The sequence below is a fragment of the Cariama cristata genome, unplaced genomic scaffold (genome assembly GCF_000690535.1).
Source record: "Cariama cristata isolate BGI_N322 unplaced genomic scaffold, ASM69053v1 Scaffold45959, whole genome shotgun sequence".
NCBI lineage: Eukaryota > Metazoa > Chordata > Aves > Cariamiformes > Cariamidae > Cariama > Cariama cristata.
In genome coordinates this window covers 1-11,879 of record NW_009634958.1, presented here as the reverse complement: position 1 = coordinate 11,879, position 11,879 = coordinate 1, and the positions used below count along the sequence as shown (strand labels likewise).

At 40.8% G+C, this 11,879-nt stretch overlaps 1 protein-coding gene across 1 annotated transcript; it reads left to right on the top strand.

Annotated features, from left to right (window-relative positions):
• The first annotated feature begins 1,478 nt into the window (after positions 1–1,478).
• On the top strand, positions 1,479–10,539 carry CCDC47 (coiled-coil domain containing 47). Its single transcript, XM_009707311.1, has 12 exons — positions 1,479–1,739; positions 1,858–1,965; positions 3,329–3,503; positions 3,828–3,949; positions 4,585–4,650; positions 5,490–5,591; positions 6,470–6,580; positions 7,158–7,243; positions 8,547–8,605; positions 9,206–9,315; positions 9,488–9,655; positions 9,965–10,539. Exons 1-12 carry the CDS (start codon positions 1,479–1,481, stop codon positions 10,043–10,045), a joined length of 1,449 nt encoding a protein of 482 aa, XP_009705613.1. The 3' UTR covers positions 10,046–10,539.
• The last annotated feature ends 1,340 nt before the right edge of the window (positions 10,540–11,879 follow it).

The following is an 11,879-nucleotide window of genomic DNA, read 5'->3' as shown; positions in this document are numbered from 1 at the left end:
AAGGAATATTCTGCTTTGTGGAGTTTTTTGTACTTAGAACCCCGTCTGCCTTGTGACAGAGACTGCTGACTTAGGAGCGTGTTCTAGTTTTCACCCGTCTCTAGTTGAACTGTCGCTTTGGAATCACCTGCCGAAGTTTATTTTGCATAAAGCTTTCTGGAGTTGGGTCTTTTGAAAGTGGATATACTGAAATAGTTTCGAAATTCTTATTGTGAAACTGTTGGGGTTTGGTTGAGCAGGTGGTTCCATTGTGCTGGTGTTTGTAACCTCTGAATGCAAATTCTGTCATATGTAAATAATGTTTTGGTTTTCTGTTTAAATTCACATAAAATTGTGACATACCCAAACAATTCCTGGGCTCTGCCTTGCTGTACTTTCTATCTTGATTAACGTTCTTGTGAACATGTTCTGTTCAGGCTTTTGAAGCCTTTGACAAAGGCGTTTATTTTAGTTGTCCTTGTCATGTGTAGCAGTGGGTTCCCTGCCTGTGGTACTCAGAGGAGTGCTGGTCTAATTTAGAAACAAATTGTTTCTATTTCAAGTTTTTAAGAGAACAATGTCATTAACATTCAAGTTTCCACTTAGATCTGGTTGCAGGAGGGAGTAAAATGAGGCTTACTGCCCAGTCTGATGCACCTGATCCTCCGTAGCTGATTGTGAAATGCAGTAGTAGTGTTATTATGGCCTTTTCAGGCTCTTGGTTTGGACCTTGGTCGTGGTCCCCACAGTCTGAGCAGGAGACTGGAACTGGTTTGAGATCAAGCAGAAAAGACGTAGGAAGCTGAGGGCAAAAAAAAGTGAATTGACAAATTCTCTGCAGGTTTCTGGCAGATCTGCGGAGAGCGCTTCAGTCTCATGTGCGCCAGTTTACTCTGTTGTGCTGGGGACCAGTGCAATATCAATCCTCTTCCTGCCTTCTTTTGTAGAGCTTACAACAAAAGGTCTCTCTCTCTAAGCAGAAATAGTGCTGGGATGCTGTGGGACCTGATTCTGAGCATGCATTGCTGTTTAAATTAGTTAAGTGCATTTTAAGATTTACTGCTGTTGTTACACATTCATTGATCCGACTGTGTCTAACTGCTAATTAATAACAACTGTAGGCACAGTGTGTGGTCTTTGAAATGAGTTGGCAATGATGAGTGACTGAGAGATGCTGTTGGAGGGTCGAGTTTTATAGCGGAACATCTCTGCTTCCAGCACTTGCTCATCTGAACAGCTTGGCCAGATGTGAACTTGCTGCTGCCTCAGCTGCCTCTGCTACAAACAAGAGAGTCTAGAACCTCACCTTCAAACTTATTTTTTTCTTGTAATAGTATTCACTTTCTTCATACAGAAGATGGCAAGATCAGGCAGGGATTTATTTCTCTCTCTGTTTTTAAATTGTTCATGGAAGCCGGGCATTACTGGAGGTGTGATGTAACAGAATCGATAAGGATTTTTTGCAATGCTTGATTTTTTTTTTTTTTTTTTCAGTAAAAATGAAGAATTTATATATTTTTATTGCTCTTCTGTTCATCCCATGGAGTTTTGCTTTGGCAAAGTATGATGAATTTGAGGATGGAGATGACATTATGGAATATGATGATAATGACTTTGCTGAATTTGAAGATGTTAGTGAAGATATGGTCACAGAGTCTCCTCAGAGGATCATCACTACAGAAGATGATGAAGAAGAAGCCACTGTAGAGCTTGAAGGTCAGGATGAGAATCAAGAAGACTTTGATGACGCAGATGCACAGGTAATGCCTTGATGTGTTTCCTAATAGTATCTCTACACCCTTCTTTCTCACCTTATCTTTTTGGATTTTATTTACTGGGCTTTGGATTTTGATGCTGTTTGTCATTTTTGTCCTTTAGGAAGGTGACACTGAGAGTGAACCGTATGATGATGAGGAGTTTGAAGGCTATGAAGAGAAACCAGATGCATCTCATAGCAAAAATAAAGATCCCATAACAATAGTTAATGTAGGTATAAATGTTAATCTGCTTTCTATTTGGTGTTTCATCACTTATTTTTTTAAGGTGGTATGCCAGTAACATCATTGGTGTACAAATGTACGCATAAGGCAGAATCTGTCCTAAAGAATTTGCTATTTGAATTAACAAGAGATGGTGCAGAAATGGGAAGAAGTGTGGAGACAAGAAATACCTGAAATAATGCAACAAGGTAGCAGCAGAATATGATCCAGGTGTGCCAGCTCCCAATTCCATGCTCTTCTGCATTGGTTTATGCTACTTTAAATAGCAACTCTTGAAGTAAAACTTCCAGGGCAGGTGCCTTTTGGTCTGTTGATCTCTGTTTTAAGCTGCTAAAACTCCCATCCTTGGATCAATGCTGCATTCTGTATTCAAACTGAGAATTGTAATTGGAATGTAGATCAGGAAATTCTTCATTAAAACAGGCCTTTTGAAACAGAGTTTGGACCAAAGTATTTTATGACTTGGCTTCTTTTACCCATATTGACTATGGAGGAGAAGTGGAGGAGCTGGTGATGACCTTCATTTAATCCAGAGAAAAACTCATACATCCCAGAACGTCTGGGTGTTTTTTCAGCACAGGAAGAACAGGTTGCAATGATGACATGCTTACAATAAACATAGTGTATTTTTAGCTTGTCTGTGGCTAGAGTTTCAGATCAGAAATTGACTCCTCTGATGGTTTTTGAAGCCAGTCTCTGTCCACCCTGCATCACCTTCTTGTTGCTTCCCAAGAGAGTCTTTTACAGAATGATCAGGTGCTTGAGGCCTGCATTTTTATTATTCCTAAGATCTCTTTTTAAGTATTATGGCTGACCTTGGTAGTGAAAATTAAGGTTTGGGTACTTTTATGACTGAACGGTGATACAGTGACAGCAGAATGGCTAATTATTCTCTGAAGATGGCAAGGTCAAGCAGGCTTCCCTGCTCCCCCACGCAGTTTGTGGCTCTTGGTGGCATCCTGAAAATGCTGCTGGACATTGGGTATTATTTCAGATTCAACAGAAGTTACATGATGATCAGATAATGCTGTGATGGGCAGGCTGTCAAGCTCAAATAATCAGTGGGTTGAAATGCTGGGCTGTTGACTACTCTGAGGGATACAGGCTCACTTGGAAGAGAGAAGTATTTTATTTGTATTAGCCAGGTATTTTGGGAATGCTATTATCGGTTGTTTCCTGTATGATTACTGTGTCCCAGTAGAGCCAAATGCATTACTGGAGGCTTAGCTCTGTCCTGTCGCTGTGTTTGGCATGAAGCTTCTCCAGTACTCTCTGCTTTCCAACTTGTTTGTGTATATGGAATCCGCTCATTCGATATGTAAAAGACAGTCTCCCTTCACTTACTATAGGTCCCTGCTCACCTTCAAAACAGCTGGGAGAGTTACTACATGGAGATCCTGATGGTAACAGGTCTTCTTGCTTACATCATGAATTACATCATTGGGAAGAACAAAAACAACCGTCTGGCTCATGCATGGTTCAACACTCATAGGGAGCTGCTAGAAAGTAACTTTGCTCTTGTTGGTGAGTTCCATAATGACTAGGATCCATTTTCAGTTTATTTGAATAAAGCTGGTTTTAGACCGGCGTGTAGGCTGTAGAGAAGAGTGATCTTTTCTGTGCAGATGCATGATAGCACTAATGACAGCTCTGTGTGTGTAGATAAATAGTGTGCCAGTCTTCCAGTGCTGAAGTTAGATTATGGTGTTTTAGTATAAATTATTCAGAAACATCACGGTGGTACTGAAGTAATCCAGCAACAGCTGAGCTCTAAGCCTAGTAATGAACTTTGATGTTTAAATTTTTGATTTTTACGTTGCAGTTCTCTTTCACTGTTGTTTTCTTCAGGGGACGACGGCACTAATAAAGAAGCTACAAGCACTGGGAAACTAAATCAAGAAAATGAACACATATATAACTTGTGGTGCTCCGGAAGGGTGTGCTGTGAAGGAATGCTCATCCAGTTAAAGGTAAGGATGAGGGAGTTTGTAGTACTGTTTACCTGTCACCAGTTATCAGGTTCTAGAGGCTTTTCCATTCCAGTGCGAGCAACAAGGAGTCCTAGCTCGACTCTCGCTCACATTCAGATAGAGTTCTGAATATGCACACATGAAGGGAAGACTGGTGGGTCTAAAGATCCGTACAGGCCTGTGTTCTGCCCACCAAAGTAGGTAAGAGTGAATGCTTACAGAAGGAGTATAGAAACCAGAAGTATAGCGTAAACAGAGGTAACTGTAGGCTGAAGAGCCCAGCTGCCATTTAGAGGGACTTTAGTGTGTTGGGAGAATGGACTAACAGGAATTCCAAGGAAGTACAACAAAGATGAAGTCCTGGCACCTGGGATGGAACAGCCCCACGTGTTGGTTCAGCTCCTAACTTGAGGGAACAAGGCCCTGAGAAACTCATCTAATGCAGAAAGTAGGCCTACTTTTGAGCAGTATAGGTGACTTCCAAAGGGTGCTTGGAAGCTAAATTACTCTGCAAAAACCATCGACTTATAACTGTCCTATTTTTCCTTGAGCCCTGCTGCTATCTGCCAGTGAAGTGCTGCACTCTAGGTATATTCAGCTATCTTCTTCTGTGTTTACAAACTTGTGCCTTTTAGTTTCTCAAGAGACAAGACCTACTGAACGTTCTTGCGCGCATGATGAGGCCAGCTTCTGACCAAGTGGTATGTACGCAGCCCTTTAGATTAGCTCTAATAAATTGTTGCATTCCTTTGGTTCTGCTGTGCTGCCTTTGATTGTTCTCACAACACACAAGTGAACTGCTAGGTGTCTTTCTATAGTATTCTGTATTTTCCAGTTCAGTAACTGTTGAAACAATCTGAAAGAATTGGTATTGTTTGAGTGCTTTTGTGAACAGTCCATCATGCTTCAAGACCTCATCTTGATTAAAAAGTAGTTTTATGATCTGAAATACATAATGAGTGTTCTGTCTGTTCAGTCTGCCTGAACAGAGCTGCTTATTGTGTATGCTGGTCTGGATATTATATCCTGTAACGTTACTTTTTGCCTCGCCCCTTGCTCTTGGGAGATGAGGGTAATCTCTAGCTGCATAAATACTGAGAGAGTTTACATTTGGAAGAATAGTGGCTGTGTGCACTGTGAATACTCTTTCTATGTATCTATAATTGTATTTACTTATATCTCTTAAAAATATTTACTTTAGATGTGATCCATTGCTTATGAGCAACTGTCATCTGCACTGCAAATGAGCCTTACAACTCTGCTGTTCTAGTCACTGTCATGACACTGTAGCATTGTACCAGAATACTGAATTGAGTACTCAATATAATTAAAAAGCTACCTTGCCTTAAGACACACTGACAAGCTTTAAATCAACACTTTTATCTTAGCTGTGTATGGCCTTGCTTAGTCTTTGTTCTTTTGAATCACCGTCAGACAAACATTGAAGTCACAGAAGATACAGGTCTCCATTTGGCCAGTAGTCTGAAGGCAGAGTACATCGTATAAATCTGATCAGGGCTAATAACATTCTCTTCCACAGCAAATAAAAGTAACAATGAATGATGAAGATATGGACACCTATGTGTTTGCTGTTGGAACGAGAAAAGCGCTGGTGCGACTTCAGAAAGAGATGCAGGACCTGGTACGTATGTTCATGTTGGGAATACTAATGTGATGAATAATAGGATATAAGAACCTCTAGTGTGTAGATTGCTTCATTTTCTTGGCAACAGCTGAAAACTTGTGACTGACCTGTTGGAATTAGTCTGTGGGAAAGACATTTTCATCTCATGGATGAAAGTCTAATGCCATCAAACATCTGAAGTGCGAGCCAGCTGCTGTCAACTGCAGGAAAAGAGGCAACTGAAAGCAGCTTACATCTTCCTTTTAGTGTATAGTTAATTTAGGAGGAGGCTGAAGGATATTGTCAGGATACAGACAGGTGTCGCCTCACCTCATTTAATTTGCACAAATGACTTTTTCAAGGATTGAAAAGTAAACTTAATTAGTGATATGTGACAGGAAAGTTTGGGTCTGAGTCATCTGTTTTTATGTGACCCGAAATTAAAACTTTCCATATGTTCAAGCCCTGAAGCTTGCAAAGAACCCAGTGATAACAAGCAGTGGTTTGCAAATCTTTTCTCTCCTAACTTGTCTCAAGTAACAGCACTAAAGTGTGGTTGGTAGGATGCCAGTTGTTTTGGTTCTGTTACCAAACAATGTAGCAAAATGCCTTAATCCAGTTTGAGCATTTCAGCATGGATGTATTAGAATTGTTTTATCTTTTTCCTTAAAGTACTATTGAAGGGAAATACTAACTTAGACTATTGCTACCGCATGCTTTACTTTGTTTGAAATGTCCCCAGCCAGACTGAGTGACTGAGTTAATGTTTTTTTTTTTTTATTGTTTCACTGCAGGTACTTTTAGGGGTCCCACTATGCTGGAACAGTTCAGTCTAATAAGACACTTACAAGCTTGTGTTTATTTTTCTTTCTTTCCCCTTGTTCTCTTTGAAACAGAGCGAGTTCTGCAGCGATAAACCTAAGTCTGGTGCAAAATATGGGCTTCCAGATTCGCTGGCTATCTTGTCGGAGATGGGGGAGGTCACAGAGGGAATGATGGACGCTAAGGTAATCTTTAATGAATTAATACAAATCTTCCTTGGTAACCCCGGCACTTACAGCCTATGCAAAAAAAGTTCTATCTTTATGTCCTGTAAACATTGCAACAGGAGAGCCAAATGGCCCTAGTGAGATCTAGAGAAATCAAGACCCTAAGGAAGCTTAAGGGCTGGAAGAAGGATGTAATTCTCACATCCTTATTTCTTTTATGTAGCAACTATTAGTCTAATGTGAACTGCAGACTTAAAACTGCCTTTCAAAGCGTGGAAGTTAGCTTCAACAGCCAGCTTGAAGGAGGATGTTGATAGTGTGTCTGCAGGTCTTCAAAACTGACATGTTATCAAATGAACTGGAAAATCCCAAATAAGAGTTACATATCTCTGAGTTGCTCACGTTAATTCCATCATTGAGGCCCATTCTAACAAAAGATAAAAATAATTTGACAGTTTAAATTTCAGTGTCATTGTGGCAAGCTGAGCACAGCAATTTTCTGAGTGATATATGGACACTTTGGCAAACCCATGCAGAGTGGGTAGGCTGCAGATGGATTGGTGTTGGGAAAAACTAACCCCAGTTTCTCTTTTAGATGATACATTTCCTTACGCACTATGCTGACAAGATTGAGTCCGTCCAATTCTCGGACCAGTTCTCCGGTCCAAAACTTATGCAAGAGTACGTATAAAGCTAGATCTCTCCTCCAAGTAGTTATTGTAATGCTAAGCAAAACAGAGGCTGACAAACTTGTTTGCAGTGTGAAGCCTGCTGGAAGGCACACAAAGAGAAATTGGGAGCAAAGGTGAAACAGGTGAATAAATACACTCCCAATACTTCCAAGTGCTACAGTGGTTTAGAAGATCGAGGTGCTGTATTGCCTTAATATTTATTTTTGTATGCTGGTTATACTGTCCCTTGGGCAGCTACAAATTTCAGGTAACACCTGGCAGCTACAGTGTACACAGCTGCATGGAAGACAACTGTGTAATCCCACTAAAGGTAAACAGCATGTTAAGAGTTTAAAGGCCAAGAAGTAACACTGCAGGAGGAGAACTCAACACATTAACTCAGATGCTATTTGAATGCATTGAGAACTAGGTTTAAGCAAAGTCTGCAGTGTTAAAAAATAAAAAGATCAAGGCTGCTTGCCCTTCCCTAGCCGATACAGCTAAAGACTCTGCTGTTGAATCCATCGCTTGGGTACTTCTGTTCAGGTTGATTCTCAGCTGTGCTTCAGAAATACACAGATGCAGTTCTCTCTCCTGTTTCTCCAAGCCTCTTAGTCTTGAGGTGCCTTTAGCTGCTGCTTCAGAATTGCCAAGTGGTGGGTGATTTACCTTATCTGAATTACCATGTAGGTTTTTGCAAGGGTGTATTACGCTCACAGGCATATAATAAACGATCCGTAGCAAAACTTGAAACTGTCCTCCAAAAAAAGGAACGTACTTTGATTTAATTCTAAGACAGCAGGATGTGTACCTTGAACTGAAATTGCTAGGCTTTGGAGTATCTGTGAAATGGAGTTCTGACTTTCTTATATTAGAGTACTGTGCGGTTTTGGGCAGTGGAGACTTAAGAATTCTTTAGAAAATGTGTTGGGCTTTTTTTCTCTGATATTTATAGATCTGTAGTAGTATAAACAACGGGGCATATGTATAAGTGAATGTAATTAAAAATACACAGGCTGTTTTAGGGCTTAGATGCCAGAGCCCACATGACCTCTGACAATCAGATCGGATGGTGCTGTATGTTTTTACATTAATGCCTTTTCACTGCATGCTTTTGAGTAAAGCACTTCAGGAATCTGAATAGTTTGAAACTTAAATTTGGGTTACAGACAGGCTTTTGATCTTGTTTATTTTATTCGAGCAGTTTGCAAGTGTCTCTTGGTTCTTGACAAGGTTTTCTGTAACAATGTTAGGTATTTTGTATGCCTGTATTTTTCTTCACTCATTCCAGCCATTTTTTTCTTTCCTCCCAGGGAGGGTCAGCTTACAAAACTGCCCGAAACTAAAAAGACACTTTTGTTTACATTTAACGGTAAGAGAACTGGTGTACATGTGTGTATGTGTATCTTCGGGGAGTGTTGTGCTTTATTTGCGTGAGTCACATGCTCAAGTTTTGTTGTCTGTGGAAGACAATACATGATGAATGACTTCAGTGCATGTAACAGGATCATTGATTGATTAACCAGTAAACAGAAGGCAGTAAGAACAGTGGGGACTGAGCGGCATAGCATCATGATAATAGGATACTCGATCTTGCTATTATTGATCTTGGTTCATACTCATATTTCTACTGGTAGTTGTATTAGGTCACCATTGGAAGATGGCTTGTTTTTAAGCCACATGCCTTGCAGTCTGAGCTTGCACAGAGTTACTTGCTTAACCCTGGTTTGAAATAAAAACAGCCTGTTCGGAGCCTATTCTAGAAAAGGCCCGTACTTCTCTTCAAAATTTAAGGCCATAGCTCCAAGTGACCCAAGTGCAGGACCTGACACTTAACCGCCTTGTCCTTCCTAAAGAGGAGGCTAAGAACATATTTCTTTCATGAATGGTGTGAGCAATAAGGAAAGAGCGTTATAGCAAGTAGAAAAATCCTGCTGACCTCTTTGAATTAACAAGAAACTCTTTATTTCAGTGCCTGGTTCAGGCAACACTTCCCCAAAGGACATGGAGTCTTTGCTGCCTCTGATGAGCATGGTTATCTACTCTATTGACAAAGCAAAGAAGTTCCGTCTGAACAGAGAAGTAAGGAGTGTGTATTTTTCTGTCTTCTGAATATTGTATGAAATTGCAACCATTACCATTGGATCCTTAATCTTAAGATTGGGAGCCTTATGTTTCTAATATGACTGCCAGAGATACTGTATCCTGTTCCTGTGGAAATCCATATTAACTGTATTTGCTTTTCTCTGAAAAGGGTAAACAAAAAGCTGACAAGAACAGGGCTCGCGTGGAAGAGAACTTCCTTAAACTGACTCACGTGCAAAGACAGGAGGCTGCCCAGTCCCGTCGAGAAGAGAAAAAACGGGCAGAGAAGGAGCGAATCATGAATGAAGAGGATCCTGAAAAGCAGCGTCGGCTGGAGGTGAGATGGATTTTCAGATTGTTACAAGCTACTGGCATATTTTTCCTACAGTATCTCCAGGGCTGCCTGTAGGTATACCAGCAGTGGCCAAGTTTGATTTCTTACTTGCTGGAAGGCAGACAACTTTCAGGGTATATGCTGTTGTTTTCTGAAACATGCAAAGGCTCCCAGTGAGGAGCCAGCTCACGTAGTTCAAGATGCAAACCCAAGTACTGGAGGTCTTTTTTTGTTTGGCTCTTCTGAAATTATCAACTTGCTCTTTGAAGAGATCACCAATGTTCATTAAGATCTCTACGTCCTTCCCTATAGGAAGCTGCTTTGCGACGTGAGCAGAAGAAACTTGAGAAGAAGCAGATGAAGATGAAGCAAATCAAAGTGAAAGCTATGTGACTACATTGTGAGAAGCGTCTCAGTGCCACCTGCAGAATTTTAATTCACAGGGTACAAAGACCTACCTAACTCTATAATCCTATGCTTCTTTGAACACTAGTGGCCATTGAGAGAAATGTTCCTTGCATTGGTGTTAAACTTAAGTATTACAGCAACATGCAGGTGTCTGTAGAGAGCTTTGTCTCAGCAGTTTTATTCCAGGTGGTATAAATTTTTGCTACTTGTCAGTTTAAAAAAAAAACAAACCAACCTGCAATATTCTTGAATGCTCTTTGTCATTTGTTCTTTAAAACCAAGATTGTAAACCTGTCCACGTGTGCTGGTAACATATTCACGCTTTGGTTTTAAACTTTGGGTTTAGTTACTGGGAGGGAAGGGGGAAAAACTTAAGGGGGGGAAAACTGCACAATAAACATTTACTGTGCATTTATTTGCAGCAAGCTTGTAAAGGCACAAAACTTAGAGCCTTCCATACACAGTATGGATTCTTCAGGGATTTAAGCCCAGTAGAATAGAAGTGATTTTCATTTTCCTTTTTTACAAACAAGGAACTGAAACAGTATTAGGTCACCTGTGGGCTGAGTGGCGCGTGTGTAAAACATATAGATGGGTTAGAAACAAGGGAATGGAATACATGAACAGTTTCCTACTTGTGGTTTTGAATGCCGCAAGCTTAGTACAATGTGAAGTCTGTAATGTCAGCATGGTGTTTCTTCAGGAATGAGCACATGGTGAGTTAGCAGCTTCAACTAGCTTTTCTTGAATACTTTTAACTGTACAAATTTGCCTCAAAAACTTTTCTCCTGATCTGAGCAGCTGCTGCCTAGTTCACTTCAGCCAGAAGCTAAGATTCAGTGAAGTATCTGCAATTGCCAATTTCCCCAAGCAAGTAAAAATGTTTCAGAGGATATGTATCCTCTTCATCTGGTAAATGATCACTTCAGGTTTTTGAATATAAATGGGGAGAATGAAGTGAACGCCTCTGTGCAAGCACTTTGCTAACTGAGAAAGCTCTGCATTTTATAAATGCTTCCTGTCTAGAAGGAATTTAATTGTTGCTTGTAACAGACTTTTAACAGTTTTGTGGGGAAAACGTCTTGCATTTTCTTGTTCAATACTTTGTGCAAACTTGGTTCTGAGGCAATAAGAATGAGCTGCTGTTGAAACAGCAATTTAAACTTCTTGTTCTAGCATGGGATACTTCACACTGATTTAAATGCAATTGTCTGTAACTTGATACATGCAAATACATTAATTTTATAACGGTTGGTAAAATTATTTAAAACCCAAACTACTGTAGATTATGTGAAATTTTAGCACTATTTATCTTTAAAGATTAATACGGTATTGTTTCACAAAGTTCTCTGAAAAGAAATACTAGTTTGTGCTCTTTTGAGTAAATGGACAGCTTTCCTGAAGTCCCATACGCCTGTGGGCCATGGCAGCTAATTTTGTAATACGAACATTCAGATGAACAATCTAATGAAGAGTAAAATACAATTGAAACACTCCACCTGCCTACTGTACTTGGCTGGACTGTGTGTTCCTTTCATCTAGCCGAATCTCGAAGCCTCGGTTGTGCTGGGTGGGTTTTAAACAGGCAGGAGCTGGCGTTATCTTCGCGGGGATGCTGGTGGAAGCGATTCCTTCCACCCGGGAGCTGCTTCCTGTCAGGGCGGTGGTTGCCGGGAGAAGGCCCGCAGCCGGAGGAAGGCCCCTCTGCCCTTGTGCAGGCCGGGGTAGCTGGAAATGGAGGATTTACCTCCTGCCTTCAAGGACGGGGCCGTGCAGGCGCTGCAGCAGCACCGAGGGCGGGCAGGGCGCGTTCTCCCCT